General features: G+C 60.7%; 2 protein-coding genes and 1 long non-coding RNA gene across 5 annotated transcripts in view; 1 reads left to right on the forward strand and 2 right to left on the reverse strand.

Annotated features, from left to right (window-relative positions):
* Positions 1 to 10: 10 nt before the first annotated feature.
* Positions 11 to 3,012, forward strand: LOC125916511 (uncharacterized). The gene is made up of 3 exons (XR_007455943.1): positions 11 to 401; positions 583 to 714; positions 2,725 to 3,012. It is a non-coding gene; the product is annotated as an uncharacterized LOC125916511 (long non-coding RNA).
* A 6,321-nt stretch (positions 3,013 to 9,333) lies between these two features.
* SNAI3 (snail family transcriptional repressor 3) lies at positions 9,334 to 15,503 on the reverse strand. The gene is made up of 3 exons (XM_049622753.1): positions 15,414 to 15,503; positions 11,683 to 12,240; positions 9,334 to 9,670 (listed from the first exon to the last, which is right to left on the reverse strand). Exons 1-3 carry the CDS (start codon positions 15,487 to 15,489, stop codon positions 9,489 to 9,491), a joined length of 816 nt encoding a protein of 271 aa, XP_049478710.1. The 5' UTR covers positions 15,490 to 15,503; the 3' UTR covers positions 9,334 to 9,488.
* A 5,458-nt stretch (positions 15,504 to 20,961) lies between these two features.
* The window catches only part of RNF166 (ring finger protein 166), a 10,085-nt gene continuing 8,731 nt past the window's right edge, over positions 20,962 to 22,315 (reverse strand). For all 3 annotated transcript variants that reach the window (XM_049622751.1, XM_049622750.1, XM_049622752.1), the window contains one exon: positions 20,962 to 21,986. In XM_049622751.1, coding sequence (XP_049478708.1) covers positions 21,921 to 21,986 — 66 coding nt within the window. In that variant the 3' untranslated portion in view covers positions 20,962 to 21,920. The remainder of the gene's footprint in view (positions 21,987 to 22,315) is intronic.

Consider the following 22,315-nt stretch of genomic DNA (forward strand, 5'->3'; position numbering starts at 1 on the left):
TGCTGTCCCTGTGGTTCTGTCCCTGTGGCCCTCTCCCTGTAGTCCTGTCCTGTGGCCCTATCCCTGTGTCCTGGTCCCTGTGGCCCTGGCCCTGTGGCCCTGGCCCTGTGGCCCGGTCCGTGTGGCCCTTTTGTCCCTGTGGCCCTGTCATATGGCCCGGTCCCTGTGGCCCTGTCCCAGTGATCCTGTCCCTGTGGCCCTGCTGTCCCTGTGGTCCTGTCCCTGTGGCCCGGTCCCTGTGGTGCTGTGGTCTTCTGAGCCTTGCTGTTCGCACACACGCTTCCGTCTCTAAGGACTGCACTGTCTACTTTGCAGGACAGATTCAGTGTCACGGATCCAGCACCAACTTGGCTGGAGCTGAGCATCTGAAACCGCCAAGTACCTGCTGACATCCCAGGAAGGTGAGAGGGTAGCGGGGTTGGGGGCACAAACGGGAAAAGAAGCGTTTGAAGGGTGGGCGTGCTCCAGACCGGCAGAGAAAGGGGCTTGGGCCACACTTGGCTTAAGGACTGGTACAGGGGTGCCCCGGCCTCCACACTTTCACACCTTCCAAAGTTACCCTTTCATTCCGTCCCCACTCAGGAAGTAGCTGTGTGACCTTCTCATCATCACAAAACAGAGGCTCTACAGCCATTGGATCTTCTTCTAAGTTGTCAGGGGAGGCAGGAGGCGACCCCATCCTCAGGAGATTGACAGCCTACCTGTGGAGATGAGGTAACTCCTAACGAGTAAACAGCGACACAGCAGAGACGGTGGCGTGCTGCTGGAGATCCCGCAGACCTGGAGAGAGGTCTGGCTTTCGGTCTGGAGATGACATGGTTGTAACTGTATCTTGAGCAAAGATATTTGGTGACGTGGATGGATTGGAGCAGGGAGACGCCTCAGGTTATCGTGGTAGTCTGTGACCACTGTTGTCTGTTGAGCCTGCACGGTGGTAGTTTGTGACGTCCGTCGTCCGTAGTCTGTCATAGTCGATACCGTCTGTCGTCTGTACGCTAAGCTAGTCCGTACTGTCTGATGTCCACAGACTATGATACTCTGTACCGTCTGTCGTCTGTGGAGTGCGATAGTCTGTACTGTCTGCCATCTACAGATACGATAGTCCATACTGACTGTCATCTGTAGACTGTGAGAGTCCGTAGCAGCTGTGAAATATAGAGCGTGATGGTCCACGCCATCCGTCGCCTATAGAGCATGGTAATCTGTACGTCCGTAGAGTACGATAGTCCATATAATCTGTCATCTACAGAGTACAATGGTCTATATCGTGTGTCATCCGTGGAGTTTGATAGTCCATACTGTCTGTCATCTATAGAGTCTCAAAGTCGGTACCATCCGTCATGTATAGAGTAGAATAGTCCGTACCACCTGTCGTCTATAGAGTATCATAGTCTGTACCGTGTGTCATCTATAGACCATGATAGTCTCTAGCATCTGTCATCTGTAGAGTATGTGAGTCCACACCGTCTGTCATCTCCAGAGTGTGATAGTCCATACAGTCTGTCGTCTGTAGACCACGAGAGTCTCTACTGTCTGTCATCTGTGGACTATGACAATATACACCATCTGTCACGTGTAGAGTCTGACAGTCTATACCACGTTCATCTAGGGAGTATGATATTCCATACCCTCTGTCAGCTACAGACTATGACAGTCCGTACTACCTGTCACGGACTGAACGTGATGGCTCGTATCACCCGTGGACGCGGATAGTCTGCGTCGTCTACTATCTGGAGACGTGATCGTCTGTTTCCTCTCTAGACTGATAATCTGTATCATCTGTCATTTATTGGCAAACTGTGATGGTCTGTGTCATCAGATTGTGGACTGTGATATAGCGCGTCATCTGTCCTCTGTCGACTGATGTTGTAGCATCTGTAGACCGCGGCAGTTCGTATCGTCTGTCTGTATACCGTGTGGTCTGTGACTTCTGTCTTCTCTTGTGACACAGACCATGGTGTCTATAATGGAAGTCCCGGGCCAGTATTGGAGGGTCAGTAAAGGGAATCTGAGGCCTTGAGAAGTGTGTAGGAAGAAAGAGGACACGTGTCGAAGCCTGGAGGTAGAGACTGGGGGACGAGACACGTGAACGATCACGGCAAATTCCGCTCCTGAGCGTTCTAGAAAGTGCCAGTAACCGATCTGACAGAAGGCATCCTGCGGTTGCCTGGGATGGGGCTGAGGGCTGGGTAGGCAGCCTGCGGCATGAGGAAGCTGGGCGGGTCGTATGTCTGCTGCATCGAGCGGGCAATGGTGTCACGGGTGCGCACAGGTGTCCCGGCACATCTCCCCGTGCACTTAACGTTGGACGGTTGGCCGTGTGCCAGTCAGGCCTCAGTCTGGCCGCCTAGTGATACCAACCACTTTCCGTCTGAAGCACCAGGTGGGGGGCTATGAACTGAGGGGTGTGGTCACTGTCTGCTGTAGACTTACTGCCCTGAGTGGGTTCTTGCCGATGTCAGAGGACAGACGGGTGTTGTCTTTGCCAAACTGCTCATCTGAAAATAGTCTCCCTTTGGTTTCCGAACCAAAATGCGCTCTTTGAACCAGGCCTAGACACACTGACCCCCGAGTCAGATGCCGGCGAAGGCGGCACAGGGTGGCAGAGCGAAGGTGACTTTGGGGGAGGGAGGAACACATCACCATGGAAACGGTGGGTGCCGGGCTCCGCCCGTCCGGAGGCTTATGTTTACCTATGTCCTTGTTACCTCTCCTCGGACACAGGACCCGCAGTGACATTGTGGGGCTGCACAAGGTGAAAGTGTGGTCTCGTGTTCAAGAAGTAGGCAGAATTTCGAGACGAGCCCAGCAGGGCATCTCCCTGTGCACGTGGCCTTCCACGGGGTCGGCCCCCCCGACAGAGCGCCTGGGAGGGAACGGCTTCTGCCCACGCCTTCGCCTTCGCCGCCCCTGTCTGCGTGGTCCCAGCTCCTCCTCTTGAGATCAGCGGCGTTTTCTCAGAACCGTGGGGTCCCGCTCATAGACACCCGTGTCGGCCGCGATGCAGGAAGAGAGATCCCTCGGGGCGGACCCGGGGCGGTCTCTCACTCTGCACGCGTGGGATGGAGTCACGTGGCCGCAGGGATTTGTTTCCGGAGTCCGTGGGCAAAGGCAGAAAACACAGGTGGTCTCAGTTGCCCCAGGTGGCCCCTGAACGTCACCTGTGCAGCAGAGCGGAGGCTCTCACCGCGCCCGGCCCAGGGCGTGTGCGCCACTGGCCGTTTGTGTCTGTCCCGGAAGGCCACGCGGCGCGTGTTCTCCAGCCTCGTGTCCCAGCGCTTCTGCGCTCCAGGCCAGCAAAGCACCCGCGGGCTGTTCGTGTGTGGGGTGCATGTTAGGGATTAAAACTGGCATTGCGTTAAAGATTTGCTGTGTCCGTTCATTTAAAATCGTCGGTAAGCCCGTCACGTGCTAACATATTTGGGTGAAAAACCACTGTCTCCTGAAACAAAGTTGTGGGAGGGTGGCGTCGCTCCGCGTGTTTGCAGATCTGGGTGTCTGGTCTCCCGGCCGTCCCTGTCGCCGCCACGGTGCGTGGCTTGGGGTGTGCGCGTCCCCGCACAGCGCTGCAAACGCGCCCGAACAGTGCCCGTGGCTCGTCTCTGGTGGCACGCCAGACCTCAGCCTGTGGCACTGCCTCCAGCGTGGCTGTGATTGGCACGTGACGGCCGCCGTCGTGCGAACGCTTCCCGCGTCCGTTCCACCGAGACCGTCTCCTGCCCGGGGTCTGCGGCCCAGGCCAGACCGTGTAGCGTCCTCACGGGTCAGGGGGAAAATACCGGTTTGCTGATTTATCCAGAACTTCCACATGTTGGCATTTCATTGTATAAGTAAAAAAATGATGTTATCGTCAGAAAAGGCTTCAATCTTGGAAAGCTGCCCAAAGATGAAAGGCTTCTAGAATTGTCGTCGTCTCTTAAAAGTGTTAATATTACCGTGGCCGAGAAGGACCGTCACTCTCACCAGGTTCTGCTTGGCGAAGACGCCTGCAGGTGCCTGGCCTGGGCCCCCGTGGGTGTCCCGTGAGCACGCCCTCCCAGAGGGGACCTTTGCGCCCCAGTGGGAGCAAGGCGCTCTGTGGACACTTCTCATTTCTTCACTGAGAATGTTACAGGGACCCGGACGCTGGCACTTAGTCAGACCCAGGCCGGTGCTCGGCCGTATTGTGAGCGGGTGGAGGTGACGTGCCCGGGCACCGGGGCGATGACGCCAGCCCCACGTGCGCCTCGCAGAGGGCAGGTCTGCAGGGCACTTATGTACTGTCGGCACAGGGGCGTGTTCTGCGAGAGCAGGAGGGAGACAGCCGTCACCAAGGTAGCGACAGGGAGCCACAGCTCATCCGACGCCCAGCAAAGGGGCTGGCAGCGGGATCCGGCCCGGGACAGTCCTCGATCCCAGACTCTCTTTGGCCGATGTGGGACACTGGCATTCCCAAGGTCGTGTGCAGACAGAGGGACCTGTGGCTCCAGGACTGCCCTCCTTACAGACTCTCATTTCTTTTTTGTTAATTTTTTTTTTTTTCAACGTTTATTTTATTTTGGGACAGAGAGAGACAGAGCATGAACGGGGGAGGGGCAGAGAGAGAGGGAGACACAGAATCGGAAACAGGCTCCAGGCTCCGAGCCATCAGCCCAGAGCCCGACGCGGGGCTCGAACTCACGGACCGTGAGATCGTGACCTGGCCGAAGTCGGACGCCTAACCGACTGCGCCACCCAGGCGCCCCTTTTGTTAATTTTTAAAAATATCTATTTACTTATTTTCGAGAGAGAGAGAGATTATGAGTGGAGGAGAAACAGAGAGAGAGAGAGAGAGAGAGAGAGAGAGAGAGAGAGTCCCAAGTAGGGTCCCAGCTGTCAGCGCAGAGCCTGACGTAGGGCTCAAACCCACGAACTGTGAGATCATGACCTGAGCTGGAGTCAAGAGTCAGACGCTCCACCGACTAAGCCCCCCAGGTGGCCCCCGAGACTCCCATTTCTGAAATCAGTGTGTCACATGTGTCCTGGGCCCAGGCCCACGGCCAGGGAAGGAGAGGGGCTGGCGTGTTTGAGCTCAGCAGGCAAAACAAGTGATTGTGCGTCTTCCTTCAGGACCCGGGGAGGGTGCATCCTTGCAGGAGAACGGAAGAGGGGCCCATGGCGCAGAGGTGTGGGGAGGGGGAGGGGACGGATGCCCTCCGGTCAGCCTGGGGGTAGGGGGGCGCGGCACTGACGGAGGTCGTGTGGGAAGGCAGCCTCCAGGTTTTGCACATACCAGAGACACCCGCACCCAGCCACCAAGACAGACCCCGAACCTCTGCCCCCAGCCCTCCTGCCCTCGGCCCCACTGTGTACCTGAGCCCTGCCCAGCGTCTCCTGGGCCCTGAGGACGATCCCAGGGGCTCAGTGGGCTGGGCGGGCAGCTGGGAGGGGAGACTGGAGCCAGAACTCGGTGGTCAGGAAATGCACACAGATTCTAAGAGGAGGTAAAGGTGGGGAGTTTCTCTAAAGTTAGCTATTCTATTTTATTTTAAGCATCCAAAGTGTCTTTTTTTTTTTTTTAATGTGTATTTGGCACTCCCCTGAATTCTGAAATAGGTTTAACAGGATTCCTTTTTTTAAAGCAGTGGAAGCCAAGGCTTTCTAGTGGGACTGACTCAGCTGGGATCAGAACCCCTCCTTCGGGACCAGGCCAGGACCCCCCGATGGCCGGAGAGTCCCGCACACTCCCCCACTCGGGAGCAAGAAGGTGCAGCCAGCAGCCGGCGTCCTCCCAGGCTCCTCGGAGCCTCTCTGAGTCTTGGCTGAGCTGTGTCCCTGAATGTCAGGCCATCTGCAAGTGATGAAGGCCTGGAAACTTTTGTTCCATTGAACTTTGCCAGGGAGCTATACTTAGCCACCGAGTGGAGGCCAGGAGTGGGTTCTCTGAATAAAGATAGTAACACGCGGGCTATTTTCAAACTTCCAGAGAACCCCCCCCCCTCCCCAGAATATTCTGCGCCAAAATGATATTTATGGAGCCCTCTGGGCTTTTGGAAGGGAGGGTGTAACCTTAGTGTGTCTGTAGCTTTCAGGAGAGAGGTTTCTTTCAGCTGGGAGTGGGGCCAGGGTAGGGCCACCGGAGACCTAGTGTCCCTCTCGCACCTGTTTCTAGGACCTGAGCTCCCAGCGGCTGGGCGCTGGCATCTGAGTCCGAAAACGGTGGTTTTCCTTGCTGGGTATCTGGTGCTGACCCTGCTGTGGCCCTCACACCGCCCTCCGGGTGCAGCTGTCGTGACAAAAGATGGGGTCCTCAACCTTGGAGGGCTGGTTACGTGATTTTCCTCGTGTCCCGCATCCTCACTCGTCTCTTAGGTTTCTGCCTTCACCAGACGTAACCAGGCTGCAGCTGTGGCACCTGCTCCCAGCTCCTCGGGCCCCGGGACCTCTGGTGCCTCCTCCCACCTTGGAGGGAGGACCCAACAATGTGCTGGACCAGGACCGAAAGGCCTTCTTTAGGGTGACGAGTAGAAATGTGGTCAGTAGAGTTTGGATGGAAAAAAGATGGCCTGTAGGTGGGAGGGACCCAAATAGCAGCACCCTGAGAAAAGAACCAGTCATCCACCTTCACCCAGGGATAGGCCTCCTGCCGACTCCTGTTCTGTAGGTGTTGGGAGAGGGCTCCAGAAAGCCAACTTCTATCTAAAGGGGCGTCCCAGGTGAATTCTGATGACCAGGCAAAATAGCATGGAAAAAGGTGAGGGGGGAGCTGGGAACCCTGAGCGGCCAGGCAGCTGGGCAGGTGGCCTCCCTGGGGTCTGACTGCAGCCGCCCCGCCCCTGGTGGACCGTCTCCCCCATTCATTCTCCATCAGCTCCCTGGCAGGTGCTCGGCCTTTCTTCACCCTCTCTGCCAACCTGGCCTCCACCACCCTGCCCTCTGCCAGTCCAGATATAAATATAAGAGCATTTTCCACGGGCCGGCACAGAAGGGCAAGCATTTGACTTTATTTTAGGGCCGTGAAATTCCCTCCCTTCATACCCAACAGGTGCATCGCCTCATTTAGCTATCAGGGCCCAGGAATAGAACACAATTTACAATATAGCTTCCTTTGGGCATCTGGATGCTATTTAAAAAAAAAAAAAAAAGCCCTCCTGTGAGATGGCCGGATATGGGCCAGAACGCGGGCTTGACCCACTCAACAGAGGAGCCCAGCTCTTCGGGAGACCGATGGGAGGGAGGACCACCCTGCTAGGGCAGGGCCCCTGGTTGGGATGATGGACAGGAAGCGGGAACAGGCACAGGAGGTGTTTGCCGGTGGGCCCGTCAGTTAAAATTGACCGCCCCCCTTGATCCTTTGGGGACCAAGGGGACAGAGGAATCCACTCTGCTGTCCTTCATCCTTCAGCCCAAGCACAGGGACCCACTGGGCATCTCTTGGCAAACTGTGTTCACGTCAACTGTTGGGAGGGGATGGTGTCCTCCCCTCTGCGGGTTCAAATGTTGAAATCCGGACCCTATTTGGAATCAGGGTTTTTTCAGGTAATCGAGTTAAGATGGGGCCATTAAGGGGGGTCCTAACCCCGCAGGACTGGTGTCTGCACAGACTGAGGAAATTTGGACACAGAGACAGACACATACGCAGGGAGAAGCCATGGGAGGTGGAGGCAGAGAAGTGTGATGTGTCCACCAGCCAAGGAACATCAAAGATGCCCACAAACAAGCAGGAGCCAAGACAGAGAGAGAGAGAGAGAGAGAGAGAGAGGCCGGCCCCCGAGGGGACCAGCCCTGTGGCAACTGGGGCCCTGACTTCTGGCGCCCAGAGTGTGGGAGTACATCTCTGTGGTTTAAGCCTCATGGTGCGTGGGGCTTTGTTATGGGAGTCACAGCACGCTGACCTATCAGCTAAGCGTCTGGTTCGCACTGTCTGTCCCTCGAGGGATGGCAGGTCCCCGCAGAGGGGAGGCCAGGTGCAGGCCTGGGAATGTGAGCGTGGCTTCCCCAGCAAACGTCTTCACTGCACCCGCTGATCTGTTCTGTATGCCGGAGCCACGGCCCTCCTGGTGGCCAGTTTCATCGAGGTCACCCTTGGTCCAGAGAAGCCCCACGTCACGGTCAGGTTTCCTCTGGGATGTCCCCAAGGCCCCTCCGATGGCCGTTATCAAACCAGCCACGCAGGCCCTTTCACCCCGAGGAGCCTCGGGCAGGATCTACAGGTGCCGCGTGGCCCAGCAGCAGGCTGGTGAATGTGCTTCAGTGGGTCTGCGAGGCCCAGGGCCGACACGCGGCCTCTGCCGCTTGCCCTGTGGCCCCCACTCAGGGCCAGGAACAGGAGCCTAACTTTGTCCCTCAGCCTGGGCCAGAAGTGGGGCGGCTGTCGCCTCCGGGCATCAGGAACTCAGTCAGTCCCCATTAGACTCAGGCTGCCCTCCAGGGGCAGGCCGAAGACGCTAAGACACGCTGGCCAGATCGAGGCCCAGCCCAGCAGGTGACATCCCGGGGGTCTGGGGGTGGGCAGAGGCCGCACTCGGGGGCAGGATGCTGGGGAGGGGACTCCTGTTGGCAGCTGAGTCGGTTCAGGAGGCATGTGTCTCAGGCGGCACCCACTCCCTCCGCTGTGGACGCCTATGGCCTCGGGAGAGGGCGGGCAGAGAAGGGGCGACGGTGCCACGGGCGGTTGTGGACACAGTCCCCCGGTGACACGGTGGTCTCGGTGGAGACGTGTGCAGACCCAGGACTGGGTTCTCTTGTGAGCACCCTGCCGACGCGGACACACACGGTCCCGGGCTGGCCTCTTCCCTGGGCCTCACTCTCCCCAGCTCTGCCCTCACAGCCTCACCCCCCGCGTATCTACGCCCCACGGCCGCTCTCCCTCCCTGTATAAGGCTGTCCCCATTTCCGGTCTCCTTGTTCCCAAAGAAGGTGGCCCTGCTCACCTGCTTGGAGTGTCGCCACCCACCTCCCCGCTCCCCGTCCCCGTCCCTACACTCTGCCCCCCTTGCTCCGTGGCCAGAGGCCCAAATTACCCAGGAATCTGGGTAATTACTCCGGGCTCGGCCTCTTCCGCAGACCCAGGGCGCCAGGCAGGACTCGGGGTCTCAGAGGACGTGACCGGCAGGGGTGCCAGGCTCCTCGCTGCCCTGTGCTTGGGGACGGGGCCCTGGCTCTGTGTCGGGACACCCGGTGCCGCGCGCGTGCGCGCAGGCAGGCGGAGGTGAGCCTGTGGTAGCCGTGCCCACGAGGGCCGAGTGGCAGGAGCTGGCCCAGCTGGCAGCCACCCCCAGCGGCCTCTTCTCTTGGGAGCAGAGAACCGGAAACCAGGGCAAGTCAGGGAACGGTGGCTCACGTCGCCGTGACGGTCTTCCCTCAGTCGCCCTGACAGCCCGCGGGCGGCTCTGGCCCTGGACCGAGGTGGGTGGCCGGCGGGGAGAGGAGGCACCCGCCGAGCGAGCGTGGGGCCGGGCTCGCTGGGCATCACGGGTGCCGAGAGGGGTGAGGTCCTGTCCCTCCCGCCGGCACTGAGCCCGCACCCGTCAGGGGCCGCGGCGGCAGCCAGACTCCTCGTGCCGCGCCAGGAGCGACATGCGGGAGAAGGTCCTGGCGCAGCTCTTGCACTGGTATTTCTTGGTGTCCGAGTGTGTCTGCAGGTGGGCCCGGAGATTGGAGCGGTCGGCGAAGGCCCTGCCGCAGTGTGAGCAGGTGTACGGCTTCTCACCTGGGGGCGGGAGGGCGCCGGGTGAGTGTCTGTCTGGTCCGCCCCAGGAGGTGGCCGAGCCCCCCGTCCCCAACCCCCCGCCGTCCCTGCTTATCGACGTATAAGCCCCTCGGCCTCCTCCAAATGCTCACGGCACTTCTGACGCATCGGTCTTCCCTCACCCTTCCCCAGGAGATACGTGACGGGGGGGGGGGGGGGGGGGGGCCGGCACCTGCCCCGGGAGGAAGGAAACCCTAGGGCCACGAGGTCCACATCCACGGTCAGGCTCAGAGCCGCCTGGGGACAGGGTGGGATGTCAGCCCTGGGCAGGAATGCAGCATCTAAAGCCCTCTCCAAGGGGAAAGAGCTAGCGTGGGTCTTTGCTAGATCTTTCTGTTCCTGCCAGAGCCCTTGGGGCCCTTTGCCCAGATCTGGTCCTGAGCAGCACTGGGAGCCCTCAGCTGTCCCTGCCCACGGAAGGCCGCTGGTGGAAAGCAGCTGGGCCCCTGCAGACTCTACCGGGAAGGCGAGCCCTGGCCCTTACGATGGAGGCAGGCATTTCGGAACAGCTCAAGACCCTTGTGTCCTCTGGGCCACCTCCAATCAGGGCGACCAGGGATTTGGACAAAGCCCTTCTGTTGGGAGCTGGGCCCCCAGGACAACCTTAACAAGTGTAAAAAGATCCTTAAAGGTCACCTGTTCTCTTCCGCCCACGTGGAGTGACTTCCAGTCGTACACCCAATAGAAACCTGAGAAACACCAGCGTGCAGTCCCCCTGGGCCCAGAGCGTCCCTGCTGCCCAACGCCCAGGCACATTCCCTCCCCGGGCCAGCCTCCTGCAGGGCCTCCCACCCTCTGGGCCCCCAGACCAGGAGCACTGAGCCCCTGGCGGTGTGATGTGGGACGCTCAGAGACATCCCTGGGGGGGAGCTGAGGAAAACCGGCTGGAATTTCAGCCCGGAGAAAGGCTCCCGCAAAACCCTTCTTTCCAGCCTCCCCCGGGTGGGACTCAGAACAGTCCTCCTTACGGAGCCCGGGCTCAGGGCTGGGGAGGCTCCAGTGACGGGGGCGTGTGTTCAGCCGTGGGCCTCAGCCCGGTGAGCCTTATCCCTGGGCTTCGGTCTCTCTGTGCCCACCTGTCCCTCTCCTGGCGGGCCGGGGCGAGGTGTGGTTCAACCCCCAGCCGCCCTGGGGCAGGCGGCCCCCCTCCGCTCCTTTGGGCAGCGGTGGCTGATGTACGGACAACGTGCTGAGGCCCCCAGGCCTCCTTCAGGTCTGAGCGCAAGGCTCTGGTGCGCTCTCACCAGGGATGGGTTTGCCCCTGGGGTCCCAGCCCCCCGTCAAGACCCAGTCCTCGTCTGTGCCCTTCGTCCGTGTGACCCCCGTGGTTGCCACCAAAGGCCAGGCCTTTCTCCCTGTGCCGCTCCTGCTGCTCCAGAGCTCAGGAAGGGCGCGCAACATGGGAAGTCAGACCGTCTACGGCCCCGAGCAGCCTGCGCTTTGCCAGGTGGTAGGGCTTGAATTGTGTCTCTCAAAAAAGATCCGTCCACGTCCTAATCCCCAGTACCTGTGAGGGTGACCTCACTTGGAAAATAGGGTCTTTGCACATGTCATCGGGTTAAGATGGGGTCACACTGGAGCACGCGGGCCCCGGTCCAGTGGGACTGGTGTCCTTACAACAGAGGGAGGTTGGGACACAAACACACACGGGAGAGGCCGTGTGAGGACGGGGGTAGGGGCGCACGGACGCCTGGAGCCCCCGGGAGGTGGACGGGGCAGGAAGGACCGTCCCCTGCCGCCTCTGGAGGGAGCGCGGCCCTGCGACACCTGGATTTCAGACTCTGGCCTCAGGAGCTGGGACGGAGGGCATTTTTGATGTTTGAGCCTCTGGTTTGTGGGACTTTGGAAACCGGCACGCAGGGAAGCAGGAGCCGTGTGGCCGTCCCTCCTCTTGTTTACAAGGCCTCCCTCCCTGCCTGACCCCCAGGTCCCGCCCTCACCCCTGCCCGGGGCCCTCCTGCCCACAGACCCACCTGTGTGGGTCCGGATGTGGCCCTGCAGCAGCCAGGGCCTGGAGAAGGCCTTGCCGCAGACAGAGCAGAGGCAGGGCAGCGTGTGTGTGCGGATGTGCATCTTGAGGGCGCCCAGGCTGGCGTACTCCTTGTCACAGAACCTGCAGGTGAAGCAGCGGGGCGCCCGCAGGTGGCAGGGCTTGTGGCAGTGCGGGCGCCCGAGGCCCCCCGGGGCCGCCTGGAGTCTGCCTGGAGCCTGGCCCCCGTCCGGGCCCGGGATCGGGGGCCACCGTGTGGGCGGAACCCGCAGCAGGGGCAGGTTGAGGTGGTTCAGGCTGTCTTTGAGGGGCTCGCTGGGGGCCCGGCCGCTCCAGAGGTCCGCCCGGCTGCCTTCCAGGGGGTCTGGCCCGGAGGCCCCCCGAGCTTCCTCAGTACGCGGAAGGGGCAGGGAGATGGGGCAGACGGCAGAGGTGCGGTCCCACGGCAGGGGAGGGTCGCCAGGGGTGGAAGAGGCCGCCTTGTCTGGGAGGAGGAGGGGCACCGCCAGCCCCCTGCAGGCAGAACAGGGGCCATTAATTTCTAGAAGGGAGGAGGGAGAGAGAGAGCGTGAAAGTGGACATGAGCCCCCACACTCTGTCCTCAGACTTGCCCTTCTTGGTGCAGCCGCAAGCCTGTGTTCTAGGTCATCAGCAGTTCTGCACGAAGGGGAAGGGCTGGCGAGGCCAGTGTCAGCGCGGGAAGTGACCACAGGGTCTAGAGGAGGGGCCTCAGTTCTTTATTGTTATGATTTTTCTAAATGTTTATTTTTGAGACAGCGCGAGCGGGGGAGGGGCAGAGGGAGGGGGGCAGAGGATCTGAAGCCGCTCCAAGCTGAGAGCAGAGAGCCAGATGGGGGGCTCGAACTCAGCAACCTGAGTTGCCCTGAGCCGAAATCAAGAGTCAGATGCCCAACGAACTGAGCCACCCAGGCGCCCCCTCAGTTCCTCTTTAAAAGCAAAGGAAATGTCTTACAGGATCCCAGAATAGTTCTCACGGGCTGACGGAGGCCCCCCTACTGGCCCGGCAGGACAGGCCTCCCTGACCCCCGCCCCGCCTCAGGCCCAGCTCACAGCAAAGCCTCACCAGCCTCCCGCAGGCGGGAATTCAGAGTAGACATTTGGCGGTGGGCCACGTGAAGACAACTGATTAGCCTCCAGTCACCCCCATCACCCCCCGCCCATGGTGACGTGAGTGCCAACGCTCCCGGGTGGCTGGATGGCTGTCCCCGGTGGTGCCACACGGCCCCCAGGGGCAGCCTGTCCCCAGGCCGTGGCTCCCGGATTCGTGGGCCAGCATGCCTGTACCTGACCAGATGAGCGGCAGGGCCCCAGGGTAAACAGTCTGGCACGTAGGGGTATGCTCTGCCTTTTCCCCGAGCCCCAAATCTCCAAACAGCCCCCAACCCATTTCCTACTCCAGATGTGTTGAAATAAATCTCTGGTCCCATTTCTGCCTTCATGCCAAGGCTTTGGGTAAGAAAGAACCCACAGAATGGGAGAAAATATTTGCACATCATGTATCTGTTAAATCGATGGCATCCAGAATATACAAAGAATTCTTGCAATTCAACGGTATATATATACACATATATGTGTATGTGTATATATATACATATATATACACATATATGTGTATGTGTATATATATACATATATATGTGTGTGTGTGTGTGTGTGTATAATTTTAAAATGGGCAAAGGATCTGAATACACATTTCTCCAAACAAGATATACAAATTACAAATGGCAGGATGCCTGGCTGGCTCAGTCTGTAGATCATGTGACTCTTGATCTCAGGGTTTCAAGTTCAAGCGCACGCTGGGCATAGAGATTACTTAAAAAAAAAAAAAAAAATATATATATATATATATATACACACACACACACACCCCTACACAAATGGCCAACAAGCACAGAAAAGATGCTTGCCATCATTAACCATCAAGGAAATGCCAATTAAAGCCACAGCGAGATACTGCTTTGTGCCCACTAGGATGGCTAGAATTACAAATAGCCAATTACAAGTGTTGGTGAGGATATAGAGAAGTGGGGACACTTAAGGAAACTTCCCACCTTTCCGCTCTATCCTGACCTCACCCCTAACCTAATGCCCCCAGTTATAAAACAGCATGCCAACTTTCTGTCCTCCTGGAAAGAGGGACTGGGCAGTGTCAGGCTAAGAGACAAAGTTCAAGGAAGTTCTGGAGAGAGAGGCTTGGGATACCCAGAGAGCCTAGGACCCTACTTCACTGGGGGCTTTCTACTGGGAAAAACAGTCACCTCTCTTAAGTCTCTGAGACTCAGCCACCACCCTGGCTCCAGAGCCAAACCCGGTCTTGGGGGCTGGGGGCCACCCCAGAGGGAGGGCAGGGGAGGGCCGGCTATGCCTGTGGCCCTGATCGAGTGCTTTTGCTGGCCCTTCAGATGCGTCCACACACCCTCTGGGGCTGTTGTAACTCAAATTCCTGGGAGGAGAGACTTTCAAGTCCCCTCCGCTTCAGGGGCTCCCTGGGGGGAGGCCTGAAAAGGCACTTATTTGAAAAGAGAGAGGGAGGGGCCCCAGACCCAGCCCCTCGGTCTATCCTAGGGCAACATCCTGGGAGCCTCAACAAGCGGGAGCCTCGTCCCTCATCCGAAGGGGGGAGGAGAGGAGCGGAGGAAGCGGAGAGTGCTGGAGGGCTGGGCTGCTCTCTGACACTCTCTCATGTTCAAAGAGTAAAGTGGGGGGTGCACTCTGTGACTGGGCTCTAAACAACAGGTGTTAAGCTTTAACAACCAGGCTCACATAAACTCCATTTCCCATCACGTATATATCTAAAATGCATTCGGATGCCTTCCGTTCTATTTCATTTTGTGAAATTGTTTTCAAAATGCAGAGTTCGGGACCCCAGTCCTAGAAGGCACCCCCTGGAGGCAGCGGCCTCGGAAAGGAAAGGATCACCGGGGTGCCCTCCACTCCTGGGCCTCCTCCGGGTCCCTTCTCCCCTCTCCCCCTGAGCTACCCAGCAGTTCCTCAGGGGGGGTCTTCACCTCAGGGGCTGTGAGGTGATGGCTCTGATCACTCTCGAGAGGCCTTTGTCCCGGGACCTTCTCGTGCCTCCAGGACACGGGCAGTCCTGAGCCCTGGACCTGCGTCTCCCTGGGCCACCTGGGGGGAGGGGGGAGGATTGCAGCCCCTCAGCCCAGCCTGCCCTGAACAACCTCCACTGGGGTGAGGGGTGACGGGGGGAAGGTGACCGACGGAGCGGTGAGGAGGCACCCGAGGCGCCTGAGGGAAGGCTCATGGGCTGGGCCTTGGCACACACAGCCCGCGGGTCTCTCTTCTGTTTCCCTCTGGATGCTCTGGAGGAGCCGTTGGACAGCAGCCCCAAGCCTCCCTCCGTCTCTCTCCCCACCCATCCCTGGGACCCCTCCCACACCTCCTGCACCAGGAAGATGGCTCCAGGGTTCCCTTAGCTGGGATGGGTGCGCCAGGCCATAGGGGGAGAGCCCCCAGACTGACTGGGGGCCTGGAAACTTCTCTTAAGTGGGAGGGAATCCGCGCCTGCTCTTCCCGACGCGAGGCCGAGGCCCCCGACGTGGACAAGGCGCTCGCAGGCCTCCACCCACCCGGGGTCTCGTCCCCGCTCCGCTGGCTGGCGAGGTAACTCCTCTCCCCCGGCCTGGGACGGGAGTCCGAGCCGTGGGCGGGGCTGGGGAGCCGGGCAGTCCCTACCTCTCTGCGTCTCCAGCTGCCTGTAGTTGGAGACCCTGTGGCTGGAGTGCGTTTTCACCAGGAAGGAGCGCGGCATGGTCCCCCTGCGCGTCCGCCGGGCGCCCGCGGGCAGCGCAGCCGGCAGGTGGCCGGAGGGTTGGCTCATTAGCATAGCGCGCCGCCTGGGCCAACCAGCGCGGGGCGCGGCCGGGGCGGGGCTGCGGGGCGGGGCTGCGGGGCCACGCCCAGGACAGGTGCGCGGGCCGCGGGGGAGGGAGCGCGTGGCCGCCGTGTCCTCCCCACGGGACTGCCCTGGCGCGCGCCGCGAGTCACACCGGCCCCTGGGGCCTGGCGCACCCACTCGCCGTGGACTAAAGGGCGGAGGTCAGGGCTGGGTGGAAGCCGCGCCGGGCTCCAGTCCACACGGCGGTGGCGGTGGAGGCGCGCGCAGAGCCCTTGCCGCAGCTGGCTACACTCGCCCCACCTCCTGCTCAAACCCGCAACGGTAGGATTGGTGAGCACGAGCCCTGGACTCCACAGCCGACCCAGCTGACCGGCCATAGTGGTGCCGGGGGCGGCGGTCAGCCGGCCTGGGGGCGAGAGGCCTTTCCCAGGGGAAGAAGGCTGGGGAGGGCTCCTTCCCTCCCGGGACAGCGCTCCAGGAGGTGGCCCAAGCTTCCAGGAGGCTCATTTGGCGGGGAGAAAGGACACAGCCTGGAATTCTGGGATTGCAAGGGGTTCCGACCTGCGGTCATGGGAAGTTTAGTCGAAGAGGGGGAAGTGCGTGTGCTCTGCCCAGTCTGTGACCCTGGGCAGCCATGTCCCTCCTGTGCGGCGAGGACACGTTCGAGCCACGTCCGAGTGTACGCTCCCTTTCGGTGTGGACGCTTCAGGAGTTCAAGGGTCAGACAGGGCATTCCCTGGGCGAGTGGACGCAGCACCGAGCCTGTCCCCGACAGCTGTGGGGCCTTTCCATGGCTGTGTGCCGGCCGGCCTGCCTGCCTGCCTGGCAGTGCCATTGAGGTCCAGGTGCCATGTGACTGTGGGCTTGGGCGAGGTGAAGTTGATGGGGACCTCTGGAGAAGCGGGGGGACGGGGCCGTGTCACACAGTGTCTCAGGTCCCTACAGTTTTGCAGATGAGAAAATGGAGGCTCTGAGAAGTTAGGAAGCGGGGGCATGGGGACCCAGGCTCACATTGCCAGTCACACACGAGACGTGTGCCCCCCTGTCTGCTGCTGGGTGAGAGCACGGGAGGGCAGGTGGTATGCAGACGGAAGGCACGCGTCTCTCCTGTGGGCCACAGCCTGGCACCGTGCTGTTGTGTGTGTGGATTTCAGAGGACACGTGGCTGCGTTCTGCTTATTCACCTGTTCCGTGGCCTCGCAAGCTTTCTATTTATACCTTCTCTTCCTTCTTTCCCCTTCCAGACACAGATAAGGCTTGCAGATACCTGGGCCAGCCCTGCACCCACACTGTCCCTCCTCACCGGGTCACCCACTGTGTGGCCACCAGCCAAGATGCACTCCCTCATCCCCAGAGAGCTACTCACACTATTTAGGGAAGCGGGAGTGTTCCTAATCTCATCCCGGAAATGCCCCTGGGATTCCGAGGGTCCTTGGAACAGCTTTGGGGGAGGGGTTGCAATAGTAAGTGACCCCACCCACTTGTCAGCCCTCCTTGGAGTCATGCACACTCACTGGCTGGGACTCACAGTGTTGTGTCTGGGCTGGACCCCAGGAGGACCCACAGAGGAGGACCTCAGTGTCCACACCTGTGCAGTGCTGGAGAGGGGCGCAGCTGTCCCCACCCATTCTTGCTTCCCGTCCTTCTGTCCTCATCCTGGCCGCCTTACCTCCCGGCGAAGCCTCACATCCGCCCACCCACCCACGCACTCCCCACTGGCCTCCCGGAACTGCCCCTCTTTCAACCAGAGCAGGACTTGCAAGGACCAAAGTCCTCTCTTTCCTGAAGAAATCACTGTGCTCTTCCCTGGACACCTAGGACCTTGGGGATGACAGCTGGCCCAGAGCCAGGCTGTCGGCCCCGCCCCCCTGCCTCTATCAGCGGCCTGAGCAGCAGCTTCCAATTAGGGTAGGCACCTCCAGGGCCACAGATTTTATAATCCTCCTTAGATAGTCTCCTTGTATGCGTGTGTTCTTTACTCTTTTTGTCTGCCTTACAAAGAATAATTCAGCAGTGCTCGACTCCATGTATGTATCTCCATTGTGAGCTCACATTGTAGCTGATTTGGTTTCGTGACCCAGTTCGGAGGGCCCCGCACCCTGTCAGACCACACCCCGAGAGGGGGGCCAGGTGGGAGCCAGCCCGTGCTCCTGCACAGTGGCTGCCTGTGGCACGTGCGCGGTGGAGTCCCGCAGTGCTTGTTGGACTAGATGGAAAAGCACCGAGAACCCCCCAAACAGTGCGGCCCCTGGCATGCCCATTCCTGGGGGTTGGAGGAGGGTTAGCGTCCGTGCCCTCGGGTGCCATCAGGTGCAGGAAGCCCAAGCCCCAGGGACCAAAACTCTCGGAGCACTGCTTGCGGCGGGACCTCACCGCTGGGGCTCAGGACAGATGGCCCCTCGTCGTGGGAGCACCAGCCCCTGCATCAGTACATGGAGCGTTCTTGGGGGGGGGGGGGCATGGCTGGGACATCCTGACCTGGGGCAACCTCACAGCCACCCAAGCTCATGGCCTGGTGGAAACTCAGACCAAACACTCAACCTCCCAACGTCTGGTTGGATCGGTGACCAACCGACCGAACCGGCGAAGGGGGACTCACAACTAGTTTTGAGGCCTGATTGTTAAAGCTGGTGGTGGTTCTTAACCTGGGGTCCGGTGGACACATCCTCTGTGAGATGAGGGCACTGAGGGGGGATGCTGTCCCTTCCCACACAGCTTATAGGACACGCAGTAGAGTCCTCAACGCCTTGGGGCATGCCAGAGGATTGGATGCTGGGAGGGGTCCTAGGGGCTGGGGCGGAAGGATGGAAATGAGTGGGGGGCCGAGCAGGGGTGCACGTGCAGGCTGGGCTGTGTCCTCACAGCCCGTGTGTGTGCGTGTGTGTGCACACGTGTCTGTGAGGCCGCAGGAGCTGTTTCCGTGTGACACAGGCATCGGCATCAGCAGGGTGCCCAGGGCCTCAAGGGGAGCAGTCCGTGGGGTCCTCAGCAGGGTTCCCAGCTCTGCCCCCCCCCCCACACCTCCTCTTTGAGGTTCTTGTCTGTCCGCAGGCTGGATCCAGCCCCTCGTCCCGGCAGGTTGTTGGGAGACGGGCGGTCCTCTGTCACAGGGAGGGTCTGGACCCCTGCCCCCCACCCCCCAAGCATCCGCATGTCGGCAGGCCGCCAGGGGCAGAGGCCAGTGAGGGTGGCCTGTCCTCGGAGGCCCTCAGGAGGGACATTGCGGGCAGCTCAAACCCTCACTGCGGCTTGCACCGAAGGCACCAAGCCCCACAGGCCGGACGTGCTGGGGGCGCCCGGAGGAGCCTGCCGGGTCCCAGGTCCCAGGCTCCCTGGATCAGGCTTTCTGGAAGCCAACAGCTGCAGGGCCTGGAGTCACTTCCAGGCACGGCCCGAAGGAGCCAGCAGTGGGTCTTTGGGGGCCGAAGCGCCTTCTTCTGCTGGTCTGGCACACTGGCCGCTTTGTCCAGCACGACGCCTCTCTGGGCGAGGTCAGGGCAGGGAGCCCAGCTCTCCAGGGTGCTCGGCACCCTGGGACCAGGTGGTGGCTACGGCACTTTCTGGAACTCCGGGAGGCCGCCGAGGACAGGCGTGAGAAGAGTGACAGGGCTACAAGTCCCCGCCATGTGCAGGCGGTGGTCATCCTGTCTGGGCCCGCACTGGAGACCGGCCGACCGACGCCGTGGGCGCAGTGCTTGAGCCATCGGCTCCCGCGAGGCCCGGATGAGAAGCGCGCCAGTTCCCAGGAGTGCCTTCCCGCGGCTGCCTTCCTGACAGAGAAGGTTGTAGGTCCAGAGACGCTTTCTAGGCCACGGGGTGCGCTGGGGAACGTGCACCATGAAGGCGCGGGGGCGCCCCGGGCCTGGGGCTGCCTCCCTCTGTGTGGCAGTGGTGGAGATAGACTCCGGGGGCGGTCGGCCCTTGCGCTGATCAGGGCGGAAGGGAGACCATGACTTCCAGGAACTCTCGGCCTGAAGCGTGTGTGTGGCGCGAAAGCCCCGGGGGCCTGGTGGGACAGCCCCGCCGCACGTGGGATTCACGCAAAGTACAAGGGAGGCCGATCGTGCTGTGGACTTGAGCCGGAGCGTCCCCTCCCCGACACCGTGGGGTCTGTTGACACGGGTTCCTGTGTCCCGCGTGCCCTGTTAGGGTTCACTCTGATGCTCCCCCCTGGGCAGACTATCCTGGACATGAGTCCCTTGGTCGGTGGTATATTCTCTGTGGTCCCATCTGGCCTGGGCCTGGGGTGGAGGGGGTTGAGAGGCCACGTGTGGACGCTGTCCTGTGGCTCCCGCGGCTGCGCGGAGGGGGCACAGCTCCACAGGTGTCCTCGGGTGGAGGCAGGGACTCGTCACCACACCTGCTCCCTGGAACCGGCATCCTTGGCCAGTGGGGTCAAAGAGGGAAGGGTGGGGCTAGAGGCTCCTAACAAAGGAGCTAGGGGGTGGCCAGCCTGTCACCACTCTCCTGCCGAGTGACCGTTGTGGAGGCTCGTGTGCCTGGCCCTGCTATGGCTCCAAGCTCGGGAGACCCACCTTCTTAGAAGAACAACCCAGAACCCAGCCCTGCCTGGGGAGGCAGCCTGGAAACAGCCAGGGAGAGGGAGGCAGGAGTGTGGCCCCACACCGACCACCAGCTGCCAGGACACTGGCCAGCAGGTGATATTTGTCGGCTTTCAAAGGCCCGAGTGACGTGGGGGACAGCAGGAGCCCGTGGCACCAATGGTGGCCCTGAGCACCATCTCTGGGTGGACATTTCATGTTTGAAGATTTTATTTTTAAATCATCTCTACACCCAACATGGGGCTCGAACTCACGACCCTGAGATCAAGAGTCATGTGCTCCACCGACCGAGCCAGCCAGGCACCCCTGGTTCACATTTAAATGGCTCCTTCTGCCCTCTAGTCACCGAATGAGGCTCTGGGGCCGAGAGCACCAGGCAGGACCAGGGAAGCCACCGAATGGCAGGAGCCAGTCATGGGGACGGTGGCTGCTGATCAAGGGCCTCCCAGAGACCCCGTGCCGGCCGCTGTGGCCACGTCCGGGCCTCAGAGCTAGCCTCAATGAGACCAGCCTGCCGGCCTCAGGGGACTGCATCTCACAACAAGGAAGGAGGTGAGAGCCACCCGCACCTAGGGTTGCCTACGTTTGTCACAGGGGACCAGACATGGTTCAAGAACGAGCATGTGTCTGGGACAGGCCGAAACAGGCTGGTGAGTGAGCGCCTCGGGGTGAGGGAAGCCTGGGGAGGGGCCTGGAGCAGGTGCCCTGAGCGGAGCTGTGTGGGGACACACACACCCCTGCAGACCTTAAACAAGGGCGCACACCAGCCCCCACCCCACCGTTAATGCTCCCAGATGAACCCACAGATCGAGGTTGCTATAGATGCTTTGAAACGTTTTATTTACGTTTTTTTTTTAAAAGAGCAATAATTTATGCCGTGAACCGAAAAGAGTGAGATGGCGTCTTCCAGCCCCGCCTGTCGTCCCCCGGGGTGGCCTACACGGTCCGTGGTCCGCTTGGGAAGGTGACAGCGGGGCCGAGGCCAGGACCCTGGGAGGAGGAGGCTTGCACTGTGAGCAGCCAGGGGGGCACTGGGGGCTTCTTCCTGGCGACTACGAAAGGGACCCTGGCCACCGCGGTCCTGCACGCACCCCAGCAAAGCCCCGCGGCCGCGCTAGGGCTCCGAGGTCTGCCCGCCTCTTTCCCTCCCCTGCACTGACCCCACCACTGTTTATTTTTGATTGCTTTTTTTTAAAAAATATAATTCTGTAAATGTTCCATAAAAATACTATTGCCCCTGGTCAAACGCGGGATTGTGGTTTGTAGAGTAGCTGTTCTATAAAATGTGAAAAGGTTCTCACACTGGGTGACGTAGAAAAAGGCCAGAATCTCCAGGTATCACAAAAGCCAGTACCGTGCGCGAAGGGAAAGCGCTGCCAGATGCCGGCCAGGGCTCCCCTCCAGCGCTTCCCGTGCAGCGGCCAGGCCTGCGGGACGCAGCGTGGGCAGGACGGGTCTCCGTGCGTACGGGGAGGACATCATGGCTTTGAGACAGACAGACAGACAGTCGACTGCTCCCAGGCCCAACGAGCCGGCCCTACCAGGGCCACCTGCTCAGCTCGAAGCACCGAAGAAACCAGCAATGCCCGGCCAGGCGCACTGGTGGCCGCCCCGTGAGGACGCGGCCCGGTGGGCTCGGGGCCACCCCTCCTGCGACAACGGAGGCCCCGCCTGGTCCCCGAGGCGCACTCCCACTCCCACGCAGGCGCTGGGCCTCAGGGAGCCCGCACGGCCCCGTCCCCCGAGGCGGGAGGGCTCAGGTCCCGGGGCTGGGCTGTGCCTTCAGTTCTCGGAGAGAGACAGGGCCAGGGCCGCCTGGAAGGCCGCTTCCTCATCGATGCTGTAGTCCTGCAAGACAGGAAGTGAAGACGGGGGTGCAGCAGTGGCCTCTCGGGGCCCCAGACGGGACAGCCACATCCAGAGTCGCGGAGTCACTCTACCGACAGCCCCGAGGGATGTCCCAGCATGGGACCCACATCTGGCTTCCCAACGTTCTTTACAGGGACACCTGACTCGGACACCCGGCTGGGACGCTGGGCGCAGGCAGGTCTGTGGGAGGTGTGAGCTCCTCCTCCTCAGACACAGGTACCAGGGCTCTGAACTGAGCAGAGGGGCAGGGCATGTCCGGGACCCCTGGCAATTAGGACGGGGCGACAGGGCTGAGAGCAAGTAGCCCC

This window comes from Panthera uncia, assembly GCF_023721935.1.
Source record: "Panthera uncia isolate 11264 chromosome E2 unlocalized genomic scaffold, Puncia_PCG_1.0 HiC_scaffold_20, whole genome shotgun sequence".
NCBI classification, from domain to species: domain Eukaryota; kingdom Metazoa; phylum Chordata; class Mammalia; order Carnivora; family Felidae; genus Panthera; species Panthera uncia.